At 46.7% G+C, this 23,486-nt stretch overlaps 1 protein-coding gene across 5 annotated transcripts in view; it reads right to left on the bottom strand.

Moving 5' to 3' along the window:
• The window catches only part of LOC139368407 (zinc finger protein 385A), a 127,576-nt gene that overhangs the window by 62,250 nt on the left and 41,840 nt on the right, over positions 1 to 23,486 (bottom strand). For 3 of the 5 annotated variants that reach the window (XR_011626959.1, XR_011626960.1, XM_071107255.1), the window contains exon 2: positions 3,335 to 3,483. Coding sequence is in view for 3 of the 5 variants with exons in the window: in XM_071107255.1 (XP_070963356.1) it covers positions 3,335 to 3,483 (149 nt within the window). In the remaining 2 variants the exon portion in view is untranslated. Of the gene's footprint in view, positions 1 to 3,313; positions 3,484 to 23,486 lie in introns of all 5 variants that reach the window. The other 2 variants (XM_071107252.1, XM_071107253.1) reach the window with 1 other exon arrangement.

Below are 23,486 nucleotides of genomic sequence, written 5' to 3'. Positions count from 1 at the left end.
CGTTGGTAGTAAACCACCTATGAGCTACTGCACAGTTAGCGAGAAGCCTCGGGTTAGTTGTCTCGCATCCTTTTAAATGTAACATTTAAAACCTATTTGGAACTACATGAGTTATCTTGAAAGACGGACTACAATGCAGAGTACTGGCTGTGTCTCTTCGGAGGGGGTCAACGACAGTGCAGGAGACGATCCCAAACAGACCATTCATCTCTTCTCTTTGATTGTGCGAGAGAAGAAAAAAAGTGTGAAAATGTACAGTAGCTCTGGATAAGAGCTCACTAGTGTAAGTACAGTAGCTCTGGATAAGAGCTCACTAGTGTAAGTACAGTAGCTCTGGATAAGAGCTCACTAGTGTAAGTACAGTAGCTCTGGATAAGACCTCACTAGTGTAAGTACAGTAGCTCTGGATAAGAGCTCACTAGTGTAAGTACAGTAGCTCTGGATAAGAGCTCACTAGTGCAAGTACAGTAGCTCTGGATAAGAGCTCACTAGTGTAAGTACAGTAGCTCTGGATAAGAGCGTCTGCTAAATCACTTAAATGTAAATTGTTTTACACCTCTCTCTCTCTCTCTCTCTCTCTCTCTCTCTCTCTCTCTCTCTCTATCTTTCTCTCTCTCTCTCTCTCTCTCTCTCTCTCTCTCTCTCTCTCTCTCTCTCTCTCTCTCTCTCTCTCTCTCTCTCTCTCTCTCTCTCTCTCTCTCTCTCTCTCTCTCTCTCTCTCTCTCTCTCTCTCTCTCTCTCTCTCTCTCCCCAAAAAAGGCAAAAATCCATAAACGCCTGCTGTGACGACAACCACGCAGACAGAAGTAGTACATTAGTGAAAAGTACTGCTCCTGAAAGCATGGGTCTCACTCTCATTGATCCGACATGTACTGTCGGTCTGTAGTGGCTATATATCTATGTACAGCCCAAGACTGCCGTCCTCTGCACAACTACTATATGCACTTGACAGAAGCGACAACACGTGCACTGCCATAGACACACGGTAAGTCCCGATCCATTCTAGAACATGTAGTTAACGTTCCAGACCCCTCCCAACGGTTCCAGATAAAAGACCTGTTTATAACCTGCGTGAGCGAATCCTCGTTCATGTCACTTTCTGTTACTCATCCCCCCCCCCCCCCCCCCCATTGTTTTTTAGTGCACACAGTGCAGCAATCCCTTTCTGAAGGTGTCCTAAAACGTCATTAGTAAGGTCAGGTTGTCTTCTCCAACACCCCCATCTACTGGTCAGCAGCAGTACACGTCTGTAGGCTGTTACAATTCACAAGATCCCACTGGACCAAATATAGATCGTTGCTGTGGTAAATCGGAGCACTTGGAATGGCAAGTCAGAAAGGGCTTTTCACACTCCTGAGCAGCATCGAGCCAAGCGGTACAGAACAGGTCTTTGAGATGTAGGCTAAAATATCCAAGACAGCACAGTATGGTTCGGGTCTGCAGCGCGATCCTGTTGGAAAGACCCAGAACACCCACAGTAGGAGAGAGAGAGTCTGGGTTAAGTTTGGTTTCAGAGAAACACATCAGATCTGTACAGATCTGAAACAGAACACGAGGACGTCTGTAACTTGGTCAATCTACGACCGGTCAGTCCTGTTCTCATTTCAACACAGTGAGTGTCCGCAGCGTGCAGCTCTGTGGAAACTAAGGGGCCTGTTAAAGCCAATGGGGGGGTCAAATAAAATGGAGGTTAAAGGTCTCGGTTTGTTCTGTGTCTGTATGACCTGCACTGAGGCCAAGTCACATGCCATACTTCCAATTGGCAACAAGCCTCGTACGATATGTTGCCATGCCATGTCCCGAGCCAGCTGGAGAGACAAGGATACAGATTGAGATGGCAAACAAATAGAGAAAAAGTCAGCTGGTTTGGGAATGACCTTATTACCCAACATAAAGACCTGGGCCCATAGTCTATTCACAAAGCGTCTCAGAGTGGGAGTGCTGATTCAGGATCAGTTTAGCCTTTCAGATCATAATTATTCCGATTTTATGGAGATGGGGGACCAGGAACCATATTCACAAAGCGTCTCAGAGTGGGAGTGCTGATTCAGGATCAGTTTAGCCTTTCAGATCATAATTATTCCGATTTTATGGAGATGGGGGACCAGGAACCATATTCACAAAGTGTCTCAGAGTGGGAGTGCTGATTCAGGATCAGTTTAGCCTTTCAGATCATAATTATTCAGATTTTATGGAGATGGGGGACCAGGAACCATATTCACAAAGTTTCTCAGAGTGGGAGTGCTGATTCAGGATCAGTTTAGCCTTTCAGATCATAATTATTCCGATTTTATGGAGATGGGGGACCAGGAACCATATTCACAAAGTGTCTCAGAGTGGGAGTGCTGATTCAGGATCAGGTCCCCCCTGTCTGATCTAAAAGGCCAAACATGATCCTAGATCAGCACTCATACGAGATGCTCTTTGAATGATGTTCCTAGTCCAGTAGAACAATCCTAGTCTGTTCTGTTCATTCTATTCTGCTGACCAACAGAACCACACTGTGCTTTTAATAATGCATTTCCAAATCGGCCATCTTGAGAACGCAATGCACAGCTCTTTTCAACAATATGCTGAGTGTGGTGATATGCTAAATATTCTCCTAATCAAAATGATCGGCCATAACTCATAGCCTAGGGCAGACCTGGGTTCAAATAGTATTTGACATCTTTATAATACATCCGCTGCGTTTCATTGAGCTGGTCTGGCTCAAAGGACAAGACTGCAAGCCCCACCCATGTTGAATTCCAGGCAAACGCTCAGAGTCTCCGAAAGATTTCAAGTAGTAATTGAACCCAAAAGGGCCTGAGGACACAGAGAGTCCCTATAGAAATGAGAGAAGGACATCCACAGGGCAAATTGGAGAACACACATTAAACAACCATCTCAGACAGGTTTGATACATTGTGTGTTTTGAAGTGTAAGTAGAGCACTGTGAAGTGTGTTCTGAAGTATACAGCATTGTAAAAACGACCTTGAAGCTACTCTTCAATCCAATTCATTTGAAAGGTAGTTAACAGAGAGGTTTCCTGACCTGGAGTCAGTACCTACAGAATAGTGTATACATGTGTATATGTGGTGTGTGTGTGTGTGTGTGTGTGTGTGTGTGTGTGTGTGTGTGTGTGTGTGTGTGTGTGTGTGTGTGTGTGTATGTATGTTCTGTTATTGGTTGGGCATGTGTCAAGTGTGGATATAGTGTGTGTGTGTGTGTGTGTGTGTGTGTGTGTGTGTGTGTGTGTGTGTGTGTGTGTGTGTGTGTGTGTGTGTGTGTGTGTGTGTGTGTGTGTGTGTGTGTGTGTGTGCATGTACTCACGGTTTTGTATATACTACTCACGGTGTTGAAGTTGTGAAACAGGCCCATGCTGTGTTGTGGTGGAGCTGTGTCCATAGGGAACTGCAGGAAGGGCTTCATATCCAGGTGTGGCTGGATCATAGTGGGGGTCCGCAGGAACGCAGGCATCGCCCCCGCACGGTTTATACCTCCTGCAGAATGAGAGACAGAGAAGATGGAGGGAGGGACACAGTCAAAATACTTGACATACACTGACGAGTACAGACAGTACAGTACACTCTTAGGTTCTTCGGCTGTCCCCATAGGAGAAACCCTTGGAGAACTATTTTTGATTCGGCGTAGAACCCTTTTGGGGACAGCCAAAGTACCCTTTCTGAAACCCTTTTTTCTAAGAGTGTAGGCTCTTCTTGTACTCTCTCCGAAACATGGTGAGGACCTGCATCAACTCCAGCAACAATAATAGTGGGCTACAAATGATAATTTACTCACTTTCGTAGAATGATTTTTAGACATTATTGTCCTCCAACACCTTTCTAGTGGAAAAGGTGGAGATAAAACCAGAACCGACATAGCTTGTGAGGACACAAGTCTGCCAGTGTCGGGCAGTGGTTATGAAACATGTCTTCTGTCTACGTCATCGTCCATATCTCTCTCTGCACCCCCCCCTCTCTCCTCTCTCTCTCTCTGCCCCCCCCCTCTCTCTCCTCTCTCTCTCTCTGCCCCCCCCTCTCTCTCTCCTCTCTCTCTCTCTCTCTCTCTCTCTCTCTCTCTCTCTCTCTCTCTCTCTGCCCCCCTCTCTCTCCTCTCTCTCTCTCTCTCTCTCTCTCTCTCTTCTCTGCCCCCCCCCTCTCTCTCTCTCTCTCCTCACTCTCTCTCTGCCCCCCCCTCTCTCTGCCCCTCTCTCTCTCTCTCTCTCTCTCTCTCTCTCTCTCTGCCTCCCCCCCCTCTCTCTGCCCCTCTCTCTCTCTCTCTCTCTCTCTCTCTCTCCTCCTTATCCCCTTCCTCTTCTGTAACCTCTGTCAAGGATGACACTGAGGGGGCTCCGCACCGAGCAGCAAACCTCAGAAAGTCAGCTTGCAAAAAATAAGCTTCTTAATATCCGCAACTGGATTTCTGTGGCTTTCAAATTCCCCCAAGACTTAAAGCTCTCCCAGCCGTCTCTTCCTTTTTTTTTGCTCCATCTCTCTCTGTGTTTGTCTAGCTATCTCTCTCTCTCTTTCTATCTCGCTATCTCTCTCCGTTTCACTCTTGCTATCTCTCTCTTTCGCTATCTCTCTCTTTCTCTTTCTGTCTGTCTGTCTCTCTCTCTCTCACTCTCTCTCTCTCTCTGTAGCTGCCTGATACTATTTTTCTCTTCCTCCTACCCACCTAAATACTTTCTTAATTTCCTGGAGGGCTTTCACCCCGCACTTCTCAAAAAGTTTGTTGCGTTCGTATTTCTAATCATTTCAGCTGCATTGAAAGAGCAGCCCAAAGTGGCCTCTGTCTGTTGAGGGGAATGTGATGTGATGGGATGTTAAGCCCAGGCTTCTCAGCAGCAGCTGTCTCCCAGTTAAAGAACATGGTGAGAGAGAGAGAGGGGAGAGAGACAGAGAGGGGGAGAGACAGAGAGAGAGAGGAGAGAGAGAGAGAGAGAGAGCGAGAGAGAGAGGAGAGAGAGAGAGAGAGAGGAGAGAGAGAGACAGAGAGGAGAGAGGGGAGAGAGAGAGACAGAGAGGAGAGAGGAGAGAGAGGAGAGAGAGAGTTAAAGTGAAAGTGAGTTGGGGCTCATTTGAAAGGGACATTGAGAGACTTTGTGAATGTGCTGTCTCAGCCAAAGCCCAGCTGCTGCTTGCCTCTGCTCTCTACTCCCTGTCCACCCCAACGCTCAGTGCATCTGTGAGCCCCAGGGCTGAGCTGAGCTGAACTGAGCTGCTGAGGCCTGCATCATTAAGTCCCATTAGACATGCATGGTTTTCCTCTAACACACAAACACACATGCACCCCGAAAACACAGCGATAAGAACACACAGACAAACTTCAAATCACTCAAGCACTTGCATTCAGACACAGAATTCCCTCCATGAGTACTGGTGTTAAAAAGACAACCAGTCTCTTGCTGGTGGTAGGCCAACTGCTGGTGCTTCTATAATCATTCCCTTCACCGAGTCTCTCAGTGAGCACAACTACAGAGCATGACTAGCTTGCCATACTGATGCATGGCCTGCACCAATGAGTGTGTGTTAGGGTTTGAATATTTTCCCGCTATTTTACAAATGATCCATCATAATTTCCCGCCAAAAAACGAAACTGTCATTCTAAAGCATTATAAAGCACAATATAGGCCTATGGCTGGATTTGGTTGGAGCTTTGATCGAAAACTCAAGCCTGATGCTACCTGAGGCTGTGTTGTGTTATTGTAACGGCCGTCGTCGGTGGAAGAAGGTGAGGACCAAGGTGCAGCGTGGTAAGTGTTCATGATTTTTAATGTAATCAAAACGGAACACTAAACAAAATAACAACTAGGAAGAACGAACAAACGAAACAGTCCTGTCTAGTGATGACACACAAAACAGAAAATAACCACCCACAAAACACAATAGAAACCAGGCTCCCTAAATATGGTCCTCAATCAGGGACAACGATTGACAGCTGCCTCTGATTGAGAACCATACCAGGCCAAACACAGAAATAGCAAATCATAGAAATCTAACATAGACAACCCACCCAACTCACGCCCTGACCATACTAAAACAAAAGACAAAACAAAGAAACTAAGGTCAGAACGTGACAATTATACTGTATGATATGGGCCGGAATTACGCACATCGTTCAAACCATGATAAAGCAGAGAGAGAACATGTAATTCTGGTGCAGCACATGCAGCCTACAAAGTTACAAGTATAGGCTGATTTAATTTTGAAATATAATAGGGACTATTTGTTGAATTAGTAGGCTGACGAATATGTACCGTTCATAATATTTACCCTAATGTTATTAGCCTACCTCCTCTTTCTCTCTCTCTTATTGTTGCTTCATTTCTTCCCCGCTTTCAACAGTTAAATGAAATACATGTTGTTGTCCTTATCTTCCTCATTCTAATTAGATGCAGACTTTCACTTCTCTTCACGGAGATTGAATGGTTATGGATCTGAATAAATAACTGCTGAAGCCGACCGCGTTCGCTCTTCTTTCAAACTACCCGTAAGGTAAATGCTGTGTTTAACATTCAGCAAAAAAAGAGCTTGCACCCGTCTCAGAATAGTGTATCGGTATAAGAAAAACAAACAAATATTGTCCAGCAAGCTATTCTATGCTGAACAAAAACATAAACGCAACGTGCCACAATTTCAACGAATTTACTGAGTTACAGTGGCACTTGGCAGACAGAAATAATTCTCAGTTTCATCAGCTCTCTCCGGATGGCTGGTCTCAGATGATCCCGCAGGTGAAGAAGCCGGATCTGGAGGTCCTGGGCTGGCGTGGTTCCACATGGTCTGCGGATGTGAGGCTGTTTGGACATACTGCCAAGTTTCTCTAAAATGACGTTGGAGGCGGCTTATGGTAGAGAAATTAACATTCAAGCTCTGGTGGACATTCCTGCAGTCAGCATGCCAATTGACACACTCCCTCGAAACTTGAGACATCTGTGGCATTGTGTTGTGTGACAAAACTGTACATGGCCTTTTACTGTCCCCAGCAATAGGGCTATATAGTAGAACAATCTAGAGCAGGATTATCTATTTTAGATGCAATTTGAAGGGAGTTGATGGAGAGAGATCCTGTGAGAGTGCTCGCAGGTGCACTGATTTAAAGCAACGATATTCAAGTGACAGGCTGTTTTAAAACTCTGCAGCTACAATTTAAACAACATAATATTTGCAATAAAAAAATAAGGTGACCCCCGAAAGCCAGATGGAGATGGGTAAATGAGACGCGCATTCAGCCTTTACATTATGTTTGCATAGGCTATGCTGCAGCAAATGCAGGCACACCTGTCACAAGAAAGAAAGTTACCACGGTTAGGGGAAGATCATAAAAAAGGAAAACAAATCAAATATATATATTTGCCAAAATGCATTGAGAACAGGAAGTAAAGTGTTCCAGAGGGACAGAGGGAGCAGGGAAGTTGCCCTTAGAGCAAAGAGAGAGGGAAAGAGAGACCCCAGCCAGTGTGTGTAAATCAGTGTGTCTGCTTCCTGCCCCCAGTGTATAATTACCCCATTAAATTAAAGATTCCTTTGGGGGCTAGCACACATTGTAAATCACACTGTCGTGGGGTGTGTGTGTGTGTGTGTGTGTGTGTGTGTGTGTGTGTGTGTGTGTGTGTGTGTGTGTGTGTGTGTGTGTGTGTGTGTGTGTGTGTGTGTGTGTGTGTGTGTGTGTGTGTGTGTGGTGTGTGTATGTGCGTGGGTGGGTGGACGTGTTTACTATTCCCCACAAGAATAGTAAACAAACTAACATTTTGTTATTCCCCACAAGGTCTAATGATATTTCTAGGGGGTTTAGGGTTAAGGTTGAATTAGTGTTATGATTAGAATTAGGTTTAGGGCTAGGAGTTCATGTTAGTTTTAGAGTTAGGGTTAAGAGTTAGGTTTAGGGTTATGGTTAAGGTTAGGTTTTGGGGTTAAGGCTAGGGTTAGGGAAAATAGGATTTTGAATGGCTATAAGTTGTGTGTCCCCTAATGCTGAGCGATTCATCGAAATGTAGGTTTTTTTTTTAAACAAATTGACCAACGTCGGTTCAATTATTTGAATTCCATTTTGTTTCGTCACACATACAATCATAGGAAGGCCTAGAATGATGCAACCTTTTGATGCAACCTTTTGGTGAGACGAGACGAGACGTGTTGCTTGATTATAACCCCATCTTCAACAATGTCCCGTTAGAAGAACAAAGAACAACAGCCCCATATATCTTAACAGCCAGAACAAGCACCTCATAACATACAATGAACTTAATTCTACTCAAAGGTACAACAACTGAGCAGCACCCAATTCACCCAGAGCCATCAAACACACACAGCCAAGGAAGTCTTATGAGGTGGGCAAGAACCTCTTTTTTTACTCAGCGGGCATACATACTCACTGATCCCGTCAGTGGCCCTTGGAACCTGATCTGTGTACGTGTGCGTGTGCGTGTGTGTGAGTGAGTGACAGGGGGGGAGGGGGAGGGGGGGTGGTGTAGGAGGAAGAGATGAGAAGGCTGGAGCATTTGGATGTCGTTAAATCCTGCAACTCTTCAGGAATCCATGCCACGCTCTGAGGCTTTAATCAGTCCTCTTAAACAGGCCACAACGTTGCCACGCAGCCAATGTAGTGTAGTGTTACAGCTAGATAGTAACACTACACTACATGGCCTGGGGTGGGACACACACACACACACACACACATTAGCAGTCTTAAACAGGCTGCAACACATAGGTCGCAACACACAAACACACACCGACACACACAGCCATATGAGTGTGACAGAGAGAGCATAAAGCAGAAAGACTGGCATTACCAGGAGAGCGGTTCTGCAGGTGGATTTGGGAGAGAAGATGAAGAGAAGTTTAGAGGAAGAGGAGGTGGTGTATTATTGACAGGGCGGAGGGGGAGAGGGGTGAGGGGGCTGATTGAAAATAGGAAGAAGGGCAACGAGGGAAGAGAAACAGATTCAAACATTTAAAATGATCTGCCAGTAAGTCTGTTTGTGACCGATAAGTCTTATCTACCCCAACTGCGCTCCCGGGCCTCCATCTCCCGGGTAAATCTCCCACAATCCTCTTTCTCAGCGACGGGTTGCTGTGGCAGAACGCATACTGTTGCCTACGGTTATGGTACATGTATGTGAGTGTGTGTGTTTTGGTTTAGCCTGCTGGAGGAAAATGACCACAGATTGGAGCATGAGGCTTAGCTGAGACACAGGTTGATATCTAACGAGGGAAACGTAACAAAGAAATTTGATTTGAAGTGGCCTGCAAAAATAAAGGTTTACATATGTGTGTGTGTGTGTTGTGTATCTGTGTACGTACGCATGCGAGAGTGCGTGAAGCAGGATTTCCACCACTCCCTGTGGAGACTCATCGCTATAGAAGTGAAGAAAGTAGCTTATTTCGTTTATCCCAGGAAAAGCTCATAATGACTTCAGTTACTTCACCGCATGTGGGAATCAATAAACAGTTAAGGAGAGGGAACTGAATCGGCCTTGGTCTTTTCCTTATGTGCTTAAAGCCGGTATGAAGTCACGTGACTTGTCGGACCTAGGGATAAGAATGTCTTTTTTAGCCTTGAAATGATCCAACATATTGTCAATGTCCTGAAACGTACCTCTGTCTCCACACAGTCGTCACACGCTATAGGAACAGGAACACTGCTTATGGCCATTCAGTGCAGTGAAGGGAGGGAGAGAGAGAAGGAGGAGGAAGGGGAAGTGGTTGGCACTGAACTGCCCGTACCGGCACAGATTATACTGGGGCCGTTGGCAGAGGTTGTCCAATAGACCGAAAGGAAGGGTTACCTGCCCTTCAGATGAGCCAGATAGCTTAAAGTATGCTTGATGAAATATTATCTGTGAAAATGCTGACAACCACAGTACTGAGTGAAGCTAAGTCTTCTAATGGTGTTTTTAAGTGCGCGGTTATGATGACGGTGTGTGTGTGTGTGTGTGTGTGTGTGTGTGTGTTTGTGGTTGTGATGATGCTTTGTCCTAGATGTATATTCCAGTATATTCCTGCCCTATAGATTATCCTACTGACTGCTACTGTACCTCTCTCCTCTATAATGTATACCCAAAACACAGATCAGTGCTTTCACAGGACATACGGCTGACGTGGCCAAGTCCTCTCGACGCGCACAGTAAGTCCACGAGATAGAATCAGCTACAGTACCTTACTCCAGTGAGTGACTGGGGTTCAGGCAGTCTGTTTTAGAGGTAAATACGTATCTGAAGTTCATTCCTACTTTCTACCCGAGCTAGAGCGTCACTCAGAACAGATGATGCCTCTCAATAACCTGCTGGTCAGCTACTCTTCTGAAACCAATTGAATCCCTTCCGGCGAACCAAACCGTTACCACCATTGTCACATCATATACAAACGTCATTTATTGCGTCTGGGTAGCTTTCAGCAGTGTGTAGATGCAAGCCTTGTCTTTAAGACCCTGCACGGTCTTGCCCCTCCACCCCATGCCGGCATATCATGCTCAAGGATAGCAACTCCAGGATAACAAGGGCAGTAACTAGAGGTTGATTGCGTTGTCCCTTTTCGACACAGTAAAATCGGCCAATCGGGCCTTCGCTGCTAGAGCTACGATATACTGGAATGCAACGCCCATGGACTTGAGAAGCTGCACTGATTGTTGTACGTTTAACGTTGAATTGAACACATGGCTAAAATCTATCTAAATCTGTACACATGAGTTGTCTGTGGTTCCTCGTATGTAAGACGACAGTTGACGATAGTGTTGTTGTCGTCGTTAAGAATGATATGTTATTGGATGTAATGTGTTGGTATTTTGTATTGTTTTAGTGAGTATGTGTATTGTGGCTGTGTAATTGTCCTTAGTTGCCATGGGACCACGGGTGCAAATGATATTTTAGGCTAAACCCCAGCACATTTACATGGATGATGCATTATTGAAATATTGATGTTGATTAATGTGTTTTGTCCCCTATAAATAAATCTAAAATAAAATACAAATATGATGATGTAGCTGCTCTCTCTCTCTCTCTCTCTCTCTCTCTCTCTCTCTCTCTCTCTCTCTCTCTCTCTCTCTCTCTCTCTCTCTCTCTCTCTCTCTCTCTCTCTCTCTCTCTCTCTCTCTCTCTCTCTCTCTCTCTCTCTCTCTCTCTCTCTCTCTCTCTCTCTCTCTCTCTCTCTCCCTCCCTCTAGCCTATCCCGCAGAGACCAGACTCTGTACACAGCTGTGACCAAAGCTGCAGTCAGAAATTGCCAATTCATTTAGCCAATGGAGGCTGGCTTAGTGTCTGATAACCACAGGGACAGGGCCTGGTCCAGTACGTACAAAGGATGCGTCCCAAATGCAAATGACACCCTATCCCATATAGAGTGCTCTACTTTTGACCAGAGCCCTATGGGTCTGGGTTAAAAGTAGTGCACTAACTAGGGAAAAGGATGCCATTTAGGATTCAGAGATCGACTCTGGCCTAGAGCCACTTGGTATTCTCCTTTCGTCTGGAGGCTTGACAGGGACGGCAGAGGTGCAGAGAGGCAGGGCAGAGGGGCAGGGAGGGATGCAGGGAGGGCACGGGGCACAATCACCCCCTTCACCTGAACACAACAGTCAGCATAACTATCACAGGGGGCAAAATATACAATATCACACAGGTACAGGCGCACACCAAGCAGGGGCGGGAGTACTTGAGTACTCGATTCAAGGTTTGTATTCGTTTGTAATAAACTAATACAATTACTCAAAATGTAACTTTTTAACATTTATTCACACTTTAAGATTTCTTTATGGAGTGGCCCATGTCAAATGCAGTGCAATTATGTTAAGTTTCATTTTCAGTTGTGTGTTAATCAGCACAACCAGCAATTTGAACAACCAGCATACCGCAAACTTTTTTTGCATTCAGCCCCATTTCACTAGCCTGGGTTCCAGTCTCTTTAGCGAACATTTCACTCTTTGCCAACGCATGAAAACATTGGGCGCATGCAAATTTGCCGCAATATAGAATGACAATTATAAGAACAACTTAATAAGAGAGGAGGGATACATAACACAACTGAAATTAGCATTTTCCGTGTCATTATTTCTCTCTATCATTACGGAGCCCTCCCTAGCCACTTTGAATGACAAGATCTTGCATTGACACTGCCTTCTCACCAGGGAATGACCGCAGCAGGTGGTAATGTAATGCTTGTTGTTGCTCTTAAACATCCAAACTGTGCCACATTTGCACGATAGCCCATGTTCCATAACGTTGTCATGGAAAAGATGAATGTTGTTTTCAGCTACCAATCAGCAACTGGTACAGTGGCTTGCGAAAGTATTCAGCCCACTTGGCATTTTTCCTATTAAAATGTATTTTTTGGGGGGGTTTGTATCATTTGATTTACACAACATGCCTACCACTTTGAAGATGCAAAAAAAAATGTTAAGGGCGCTGTACTGCAGCGCCAGCTGTGCCACCAGAGACTCTGGGTTCGCGCCCAGGCTCTGTCGTAACCGGCCGCGACCGGGAGGTCCGTGGGGGCCACGCACAATTGGCCTAGCGTCGTCCGGGTTAGGGAGGGCTTGGCCGGTAGGGATGTCCTTGTCTCATCGACTCCTGTGGCGGGCCGGGCGCAGTGCGCGCTAACAAAGGTTGCCAGGTGCACAGTGTTTCCTCCGACACATTGGTGCGGCTGGCTTCCGGGTTGGATGCGCGCTGTGTTACGAAGCAGTGCGGCTTGGTTGGGTTGTGTATCGGAGGACGCATGACTTTCAACCTTCGTCTCTCCCGAGCCCGTACGGGAGTTGTAGCGATGAGACAAGATAGTAGCTACTAACAATTGGATACCACGGAATTGGGAGAAAAAGGGGTAAAATTCAACAAAAAAAAACAAAGATTTTTTTTAATTTAAACTTCCACCCCCACCCCCCCGCGCAGAAGTCAATACTTTGTAGACATGTACTTTAAACATGTATTCTTTTTATTTCACTTCACCAATTTGGACTATCTTGTGTATGTCCATTACATGAAATCCAAATAAAAATCTATTTAAATTACAGGTTGTAATGCAGCAAAAATAGGAAAAATGCCAAGGGGGGTGAATACTTTTGCAAGGCACTGTAAATCCAGCTGCATATTGAATGTAGAGAGTCCCTAAAGAACCGTCTCTTTGGCAATTACAAGGAGTGGCAAGAAGTGGAATGTTATTTAAAGGGACTGGTACTCAGGCTACCGTTTCGCACCAACATGCTCCAGTACTAACCTATTTCGAAATTATTTCCACGATAGCGCTCGAACGCAGACATTCTTTCAAATGCCCATCCCCTAGCATACACACATACAATTCAGTGAGTTCAGACACACTCTGAGACACTCAAGTACAAATATGTACGCTAAGCCTCCAGCTTAATGCTCACCTTAAAAAGATTGGGTCATGTGCAAGTGGCAGTCTTGTGAAAGGGCAACATTCCTCCCTGAGTCTACATTTTGTCCTGACAGAGCTTCTCACCTTTAGTCCCCTGACATTAAAGGCGGTAGTGCGACATTAAACATGCTAGCGGTCCCTATAGACTTTCAGACATTGCGCTAACGCTAATAGCAATGGCTCCAGGAACGTCCTTCACACTGCACACAGAGACATAAAAATAGTATCCATGAGTTCCTCTGACTCTGGGTAAGTACGAAAAAGGGCTTAATTGCCACATTTTTGCGCTACCCCGTTGTCAACTTTTATTTGTCACCGAATACCGAATCACCGAATACAACAACAAAAATATTGCGGAGAAAAAATAAATAAATAGCACGGTTGGTTAATTAAGAGCCCATAAAACTGCAGCCATCCCCTCCGGCGCCATCTTTGGTCCCTGACGACTGCACTGTTATTCCCAGACAACCAGCCGCAGAGGCTACAAGCTCAACTAAACGCTTCAACGTGCACACCTCATTAGCATTAAGAAGAGTCTGCCCAGTGGCTCATCATTTACCTGGATCTCTCACCTCACCAGCTTTACCTACATCCACGGCTGACTCTAAGTACAGTGTGTTAGTCATGCTCTCTCTACACGGCTGCCTCGGGCCCATACGACTAAGTTATACAGCAACGCAAAACCGAAGCACCTTGGTGCTAAGTCAACCACCCAGTGAGCACAAAGACGTCGTTTCAATGTTTTCCTCTCAACCTAAAACAAGTCCTCTGACGTCTTTTTCCGTCTTTTGCTCGAAAGGGTTATTATGACTAATGACTTAACAGCAAAGCACCCAGATGCTAAAAGGAACAGGGACGGTTTTTATTTCAGTGTTAATGCAACGAAGATGGGCTTTTTGGGAGGAATCGCTGTTGTACACACTAATCCTTTATACCCCTTTCCCGCTAGCTTGCTAAATCGTACCCTTTCTTTTCTCATGGTCCTTTCCAGCAACTATGGTGAATGCGTGGCCAGGTCAGCACGGAAGTCTATAACTCGCCTTTGCTCGTGTTGGCTCAGTAGAATGAATGGGAGTTAGGGAGTGAACTCAATCCCACCGAGGGTCAACCAAGATTCAAACCCAATAGACAGGACACAACCCTGCAGTGGCCACAACTGACCACTAGGATGTCCCCACGTCACCTTCAGAAGCATGTTGTGCCTCCCAAATGGCCCCCTTTTCCTGACGTGGTGCCAATAGGGCTCTGGTCAAAAGTAGTGCACTATATAGGGAATAGGTGTCATTTGGGACATACCCTTGCACTTCAAGAGATTGTTTTTCGTACACATGCGCACATTTATTCAATTACGTAACATAGGCGCTAGAACTTTCTTTTCCTTTTTTAAAATCAGGGTACGATAACTGTAAGCTACACATCCTGTCTTCTGTTTTGAAAGGTGTATAAAATAGAGGGATTAGACTCTCTTTGATGTGGTGCCTGAAACCGCCGAGGGCAGTCATGCCATGAATGATTATGCAGGAAGGAGCGCCAACAGCTGCCTCTTAGACATAGCTGTGTGTTGCACAGCTGATCATCTGAATCTGTGATAGAGCTCTGGATTGCTCAGCCACTCGAGGCTGCACACCGGCTGCCCACCCGCTACCTCAGAGCTGGGTACCAGTCCGACTCTAATCGCAATGCACACACAGCGAACCATGAACACACACACTGGGGCAAGTGCACGAAACCATAGAGATGCATGACGGGCCAACTGGAGGGCTTAATGCTGGATTTGTGTGCGTGCCTGCGTGCGTCCGTGCGTGTGTGTGTGCGAGAACACTTCACCTGGAATGATATGGTGTCCGTACCGTAAGAATTTACTAGCACAACAATTTCAATCATTTTAGTACAAACTTGCAAAGCATTTGGTTGAACTGGGGTTGGCGTTAAAACGTTCCTCGCTGCCCTATGGAAATAAATTATATGTCTGTGTGAATTAGCATTCAACTCTACGTCACGTGAGCAGTGTGGAAGTGACATCCGAACCCAAGTCCACACAGACACAAACTCTTGATTCTGACGCTGTCCTAATATGGGCACCGTATATTGCTGTAATTTGTTCATCAGGAAAGGCTATTCTTACTTCATGAAGTTGTATTGAATTGAATTCAATTGATTAAAGCACATCGAGTGCTCATTTCTGCTCAGAGGACTACAGACAGTGAGTGAGTACACATGCCCCTGTCCTGTCAACCCTCTCACCCAGCGATACTTGATCTCTCCCTGGGTGTAACTGGATCATGGAAGAAGGCCCCAACCCCAACATCAGCTCTGGTCCCTCAGCAGGAGATGTACCCTTCCAAATGACCATAACATACTCACTGTTACACCAATATGGACACACACCCTACAAAGAGACTATTTTCAACCGGGAGACCTTAAGAGCGGCAAAATGAGGGTAGTGTGTGTGTGTGTGTGTGTGTGTGTGTGTGTGTGTGTGTGTGTGTGTGTGTGTGTGTGTGTGTGTGTGTGTGTGTGTGTGTGTGTGTGTGTGTGTGTGTGTGTGTGTAAGGTGGTATAATAAGCTAGGCAGGGCTATGCCTAGAATCCTCCAAAAAGGACCTACAGTACTAAACCTTGATCTGATAAGCAGGTGAATCAAGGCTATGAGACTTAATTACCAGCTGTACCTCTGGGAAAGATAGTCAGCACTAATGGAATGGAGGGAGGGAGGGAGGGAGGGAGGGAGGGAGGGAGGGAGGGAGGGAGGGAGGGAGGGCAAAGGTAAGCTGGTTCTTCTGTTCTCATCTAAGAAGTACAGACAGGGTTGACTGGGTCTTCTGTAACATATAAGGAGGAGTACAGACAGGGTCGACTGGGTCTCCTGTAACATATAAGGAGAAGTTCAGACAGAGTTGACTGGATCTTCTGTAACATATAAGGAGGAGTACAGACAGGGTCGACTGGGTCTCCTGTAACATATAAGGAGGAGTACAGACAGAGTTGACTGGGTCTTCTGTAACATATAAGGAGGAGTACAGACAGAGTTGACTGGGTCTTCTGTAACATATAAGGAGGAGTACAGACAGGGTTGACTGGGTCTTCTGTAACGTATAAAGAGGAGTACAGACAGAGTTGACTGGGTCTCCTGTAACGTATAAGGAGGAGTACAGACAGAGTTGACTGGGTCTTCTGTAACATATAAGGAGGAGTACAGACAGGGTTGACTGGGTCTTCTGTAACGTACAAGGAGGAGTACACTCAGGGTTGACTTGGTCTCCTGTAACATATAAGGAGGAGTACAGACAGGGTTGACTGGGTCTTCTGTAACGTACAAGGAGGAGTACACTCAGGGTTGACTTGGTCTCCTGTAACATATAAGGAGGAGTACAGACAGAGTTGACTGGGTCTCCTGTAACGTACAAGGAGGAGTACACTCAGGGTTGACTTGGTCTCCTGTAACATATAAGGAGGAGTACAGACAGAGTTGACTGGGTCTCCTGTAACGTACAAGGAGGAGTACACTCAGGGTTGACTTGGTCTCCTGTAACATATAAGGAGGAGTACAGACAGAGTTGACTGGGTCTCCTGTAACGTATAAGGAGGAGTAGAGATAGAGAGAGGGGGGACAATGGGTCCCCTGCCAGATACAGTTGAAGTACAGAGGGAGAGCTGGACGTCTGGATCGTCTAAAGAAGGGTCCAAGGAGGAGGAGACGTACAGAGAAGGTGAATGAAGGGATGAAGAGGTCAAATGTTAAAAAGTAGCGTGGAGGTTCCGTGAGCCACAGTAACCCCTCACCCCTACCTAACCCTACCCATCCTCCCTCACCCGCCTCACTCTGCCCGCCTGGCCCCAGGCCTGCATGTGCACGTGTTCCAGGCACAGAAGCAGACGCACACACTAATCCTTAGATAAATCTGCTCTTAGCTGCCACGTACACACACACACGCGGTCAGACGGGGACGTGTGCACACGCACACACACATACGCACACACTCCAAAGGCTCAGGTAGGCTCTCACCGGGGCTGATGGTAACACCAGAGATTATTTTGATACAGTTGCTCGGCCTTGTGGAGCATAACACCACTGACTTTCCCCATCTGTGTGTTATATCCAAGGTGGCGCTGCCAGGGAAGCAGTATTATCAATGTGACTAGTGAATGGTGTACTGCTTGCTGAATGGTGTACTGCTTGCTGAATGGTGTACTGCTTGCTGAATGGTGTACTGCTTGCTGAATGGTGTACTGCTTGCTGAATGGTGTACTGCTTGCCTCAGATCCGTTATAAAGCCGTTTGTCGTTATGATGGTGCTGGTTGAGGACAGAAGGCTTGGGTTATGACTTGTAGCATCCACCTCATTCAGGAAACCATTCAGAAGCTAAATCTGTTTCAGTTGGCATCAGTAGTCACACATCCCAGTTTTGGTGTTGAGTACTCATGTTCATACTATAAGTGCATACAGCGCATCAAAGGTTATAAATACTGTAGCCTACAGTGATTGAGTAAGTGGGTGAATGAGTTAATGTGTGTGTGTGTGTGTGTGTGTGTGTGTGTGTGTGTGTGTGTGTGTGTGTGTGTGTGTGTGTGTGTGTGTGTGTGTGTGTGTGTGTGTGTGTGTGTTTAGACAGAGGATGTGTGTGGTGACGAAGAGTGTTTGTGCTGTTTTGAGGTCAATAATGACAGAAAAATGGCAGCCAACTCTAATCGGAAGGGACAAGCCGGCAGTCACACACACACACACACACACACACACTCATTTCACCAGGCCAAAAACACACGCAGGTATTAGATTCAGCTCTCTTCACTTTCTATCCTTCCTCCCTCCGACCCACTTTCCTTCCTCGGCCCTCTTTCTCCTCTTCCTCAGGTTTCTATCTTTCTTCACAGTTTTTCTAATAAATGATCCCTATTTGGCTGAAGGCCAGCTTTTGCATGTAAGACGATCCCACTCTCGTACCAGCGGAGATCAGTCTGAATGTTACTCTGTGAATGTTACTGGCTGTGGGGCCTGTCTGTACTGCCTGTCTGAGGTCTGACTCAGAGATACATAGATGGTTCTAGAAGGGCAAGCAGTCGGTTGAGTTGTGGCTGTGAGAAGGTGTCCACCGCAGAGCCAGTAGATTAGACTAGTGGTGCTGGATAGTGGAACACACACAGCATGGAGCAGTACGGACAAAGAGACAGACAGACAGACAGACCTACAAGCTCCGTACTACATCCTCTACAGAGGAATAGACATGGAAGGAAGGAGACAACATTTAGAGTCCATAACACTGGACTACTGGGTCTGTCAGCCAACCGGCTTATAATAGGAGAGTGAGGGAGGCAGGGAGGTAGGCAGGGAGAGAGAGAGAGAGAGAGAGAGAGAGAGAGAGACAATGGAGATGTGACATTCCTACTTTGAGCAAAACACTGTAACAACCTCCTCCCCCTGTTCCTTTCTTCCACCTGTCCTCTCCTCTCCTCTGCTGTCTTCTGTTCTTTAGCCTGTTCCCACCCGATCCCTACAGTACCCCCCCCCCCTTCACATCTCCCTCCCTCCCTTGTTCAACGTGGTAGACACACACCCAGGTACAACAATAGCCATTTCATTTCCATGCACCTTCTCACAGCCTCGCACACACACGTACACACACACACATACACACACGCCGCCCACCCAAAAACAATAGGCATCCTTTTCTTCCCATGCTACCATCTCACAGCTCTCTGCCCTCAGGTATGGAATTCTATCCCTCACCACAGACAGCTGGATTAACCCAAATACACAGTGAGGAGAATGGACCGAGAGAAACAGCAACACCAGATTCCCTCACAGATTACCACAGCAGAGAGGAGGAGGGGCGAGGGGCAACCATTGTTTGAATAACAACTGCACAACACTAACGGTCCAGGGAATCCACCAGAAGCTCTGGTTACAAGAGAACCCCAGTCCATAAGAGCACAAGGGAGGTTCCATGCGGACTAGTAGAACGGTAGGGATGGGGACGGCGTGCTAGTAGAACGGTAGGGATGGGGACGGCGTGCTAGTAGAACGGTAGGGATGGGGACGGCGTGCTAGTAGAACGATAGGGATGGGGACGGCGTGCTAGTAGAACGGTAGGGATGGGGACGGCGTGCTAGTAGAACGGTAGGGATGGGGACGGCGTGCTAGTAGAACGGTAGGAATGGGGACGGCGTGCTAGTAGAACGGTAGGGATGGGGACGGCGTGCTAGTAGAACGGTAGGGATGGGGACGCCGTGCTCCTGGCAGCCATCACCATATAGCTCCTGTGTTGCACAGCAATGTATGAACAGTACACAGTATATGAATATTAAGTAGGTTGCCAAACAACAACAGGAAGTCACAGTCCTACAGGACACTGTTCTAGGGACATTATATTAACCCCCCCCCCCTCGCCCAACCTCTGGCCCAGGGCCACTTTACTGTCACTTGTCATTGCTGTGATCACAGATGACCCTGTTGTTTAAAACACTGTCCATCACAACCATGCAAAGGAGTCTGGGTAGCTGGGAGTACACATGGTGAGATTCGCACAAACATGCATGGCACACGCCCGCACAGACACACGCTCGCACGCACGCACACACACAGTATACAGTAGTCACCTCCTAGCCAATCGAAACGAACAAAGACAAACACAAGGAAAACTTTCCCAGCCAAGCATGAACTCTCCTGGTGTCCCTCATTATCTCCTACATGAAAACTCATCCACAGACACACTCATTTGTCAAAGACATACAAGAGCGTTCTTCTCTAACTCTCTCCCTTTCAGAATAGTCTGCATCCCACATGGTACCTTCTTCCCTGTCTAGTGCACTCCATTGGATGCCTTACTGGGATGCACACATAAACACAGTAAAGAAACAAGTAGGCATGCTCTCCCCTTGTTTCAGAGAGTAGTAAACTAGGAGCACGCTCAACATCTCTCTCTCTCTCTCTCTCTCGCAGCGAACTGATGCATTATTCAGGGCTTCTGCTTGGTCATGGGCTGTGTCACAAATTAAACCCTATTACCTACACAGTGCACTAGGTTTACCAGGGACCATGGGACTCTGGTCAAATGTAGTGCAGTATGTAGGGAATATGGTGCCATTTGAGAGCAACTCTCAAAAGCTTTCAGAGAATGTTCATTCACAATCAACAACCTGGTTGTCTATGATCTGTTTTTTTGAACATCCTGTCCCTAAATCTCTCTACTGCAGTTTCCAAATCAACTAGTAATGCACATGATGCTTTCCCATGGTTCCATCCTCATTGTTTAACCTCTTGACTACAAGCACACGAGCATAGTCACAGGGATGTGCAGTGCGCGCACACACACACACACACACACACACACACACACACACACACACACACACACAGAACATTCATATTATTAGAAAATGTGTGCATTAAAAAAGTGCATACAGACAGATAGGGAGAGGCTAGGGGAGGGAGAGGGAGCTGACTTGGCATCCTCCCCTCTCTTTGTTTGTTGGAGGATTCAGATGATTCAGTCCTGCACCCAATCTCTCCCCCTTACCCTCCCCTACTACCCCAACAGGAGGGAGGGGGAGAAAGAGTGAGAGAGAGAGAGAGAGAGAGAGAGAGAGAGAGAGAGGAGACTACAGACAGAGAGAGAGAGAGAGAGAGAGAGAGAGAGAGAGAGAGAGAGAAAGGAGACTACAGAGAGAGAGAACGTGGTGGTGTGTGCGTCTGCAAACTCAGTCTGAGGTGATGGGTGCTGTGTTGTGGCCCTAGCCAACTAGCCTCATTGTTATGATGCTGTATCTTCTTTAATGAGTGAGCTAGCTGTGGCCCTCCCCTCTGCCATACAAAGGTCTGATTGGATGTGGCATTGCATTAGCATGTAAAAGAGCCCAGGCTCCATACTGCAAACCGGAGCCAGCCAGGGAGGAGAGAAGGGCGAGAGAGAGCGAGAGAGACTGTTTGGAGGAGTGTGGGGGTGGGGGTTGGTATGGGGTATGAGGAAAGAGAGAGAGAGAGAGAGAGAGGAGCTGGTGGAACCTATAATAAAGTGTTGTATAACTCAATTAGGTATGGCGAGGACCTCATGTTGAGCGCTGAAGCGCTGCCTTCTTTTGAGATGGCCCAGCCGCCATAAGCGGCATTGTCTGGGAAACAAGGACAAAATATTTCAGTGTATCTCCCTCAGACAGAGAGGCAGGGATTCTATTGTCATGTGAATCTTAGAAGCCATGAGCAGGCAACAACAGAGGAGACCCTCGGAATGTTGCTGTTAGTCATCTTTGCAGTGTGTGTTTCGTGGAAGGTGTACACAGCACGCCCATAGACTCTGTAGCCTATGTGATTCTCTGCGTCAGCTTTGCACCACCTCACACCATTCCTCTGCTATGCCTTCCTTCCTTTGTATCTAGAGTGATTACCCTCTCTCTCGCTCTCTCTCTTTCTCTCCCTCTCTTTATTCTCTTCTACTCTCTCACTTCCTCATTCCATGCATCACTGACCACCCCTCCTCTCTCTCCCTGCTCTTTCGCCCTCGCTCTCCCTCCGTCACCCTCGCTTTGCGCTGGCTTGCCTCTTCCTCACTCTCCTTTCTCTCTCCTTTCTCTCTCTTTTCTCGCTCTCTCTCTTCTCTCTCGCTGCAGTAAATGGTGATTGAGCAAGCAGTGTGCCGGTGCCGGTGGCGGAGGAGGAGGGCTGTAGAAAAGATGGTTATCTTGACTCCACGTGCCACGCATCCCAAATCAGCCCCCCCTCTATCCCCTACTCTCTCATTCCCACCCCTTCTTCTCTTGTCTTTCCTTTCTTCCTTCTCTTCTCTCTCCTCTCCACTTCCTTCTCTCCTCCCCTTCCTCCGCTACTCGTTCCATCGCCTTCTTCTCTACCCCCCCCCCCCCCCCCCTCTCCTGTGCTACTGTGGTGATGGAGACGGTGTGCCGTACAGTAACACAGAGCAGTGAGACCTGTCCATTAAAGGAAAAGTTCACCCGGTTTGAATGTTAAATTGTTTTAGTGCATCTCTGAGGGATGTGCTATCGATTCCCTGGGTCATTTCATGTTTTCACGTGTCTCTGAGTTGTTGGCGTTCAAGCAGGCAGAAATGCGTCCGGTGTGACGTAGCACCGTGATACAGTCTCTCTCACTGCACCGGAAGTTGATAGGAATACGACTTCCCTTTGTGAAAACGCCTTTCACACATGTCGGATTTCAACACTGGCCGACGTCATCACTCGGGAGGATGTCTTCTCTCGAACGAGCCGTCAATCCTATTTTTGCAGTATTCCTATTTGTCTGCCTCGTCAGTCCAGGGTGCATTGCGCGGTGCCGTTTCCAGAGGCATCAGAGAGGAAGGAGATATGAATCCAATGGAGGATGGAACGTATAACGCACCCACCCAGCAGACTGTCAACCAATCACATTCGCGTTGGCATGCTGCGTCACGCAGTTGCTAAGCTAATCGTCACGCAATCCCTTCTCAAAGTCGGCATGTGTGTTGAGAAACGTGACTATTTTCCCTCGACAGTATGTAACGTCACGGTTCCAAAGCTATACGACACTACAGATAGCAAGGCAATTGTCTCATATCTCAGGAAAGATCTGTAATGTTGTACTTCTTGTTGACAGAATTTGTGCTAATGTTGGGTTTTTGAGGTAGCACCCGATTCACTTCTTGACGGAGAGCGCTCTTTGTCCCAGAATCGCCCACAATTCACTGTGAGGCCCATTGACGTAGCATGGGCAACGTTTCCCATCTCCTCACAGGTGTATCCGCCGTTACGAATGTCAGCCTCCACTTTGCGAGGCACATCGATCCGCAGGTTGAACATGGTGAGATTGTAGACTCCTACATTGACCGTGCAGTTTGCTCAGGCGATTTTACAGCTAACTAGCTACTTCGCATGCCGATATTGTCTTTGGTATTATTGTGAGTAGCTACATTTTCTAGATAGCTATCCAGCCAGCCCACAGAGAAAGAGAGAGAGCAGTGCATTGTGGATTTTGTAGTCGACTTGAGCTGCAACAGATGTCCACAACGATTTTCCATGTTGCTACCAAACTTATTATCACGCCAAAATAAAAACAATATTCTCACATATCATATCAGTGGTATTTAACACTGTAAATTAAAGGGATGAGTGGTTTTGGGTGGATTTTTCCTTTAAGACCATTAAC

The sequence above is a fragment of the Oncorhynchus clarkii genome, chromosome 16 (genome assembly GCF_045791955.1).
Source record: "Oncorhynchus clarkii lewisi isolate Uvic-CL-2024 chromosome 16, UVic_Ocla_1.0, whole genome shotgun sequence".
Lineage (NCBI taxonomy): Eukaryota > Metazoa > Chordata > Actinopteri > Salmoniformes > Salmonidae > Oncorhynchus > Oncorhynchus clarkii.
This window is presented reverse-complemented; position numbering and strand designations above follow the sequence as displayed.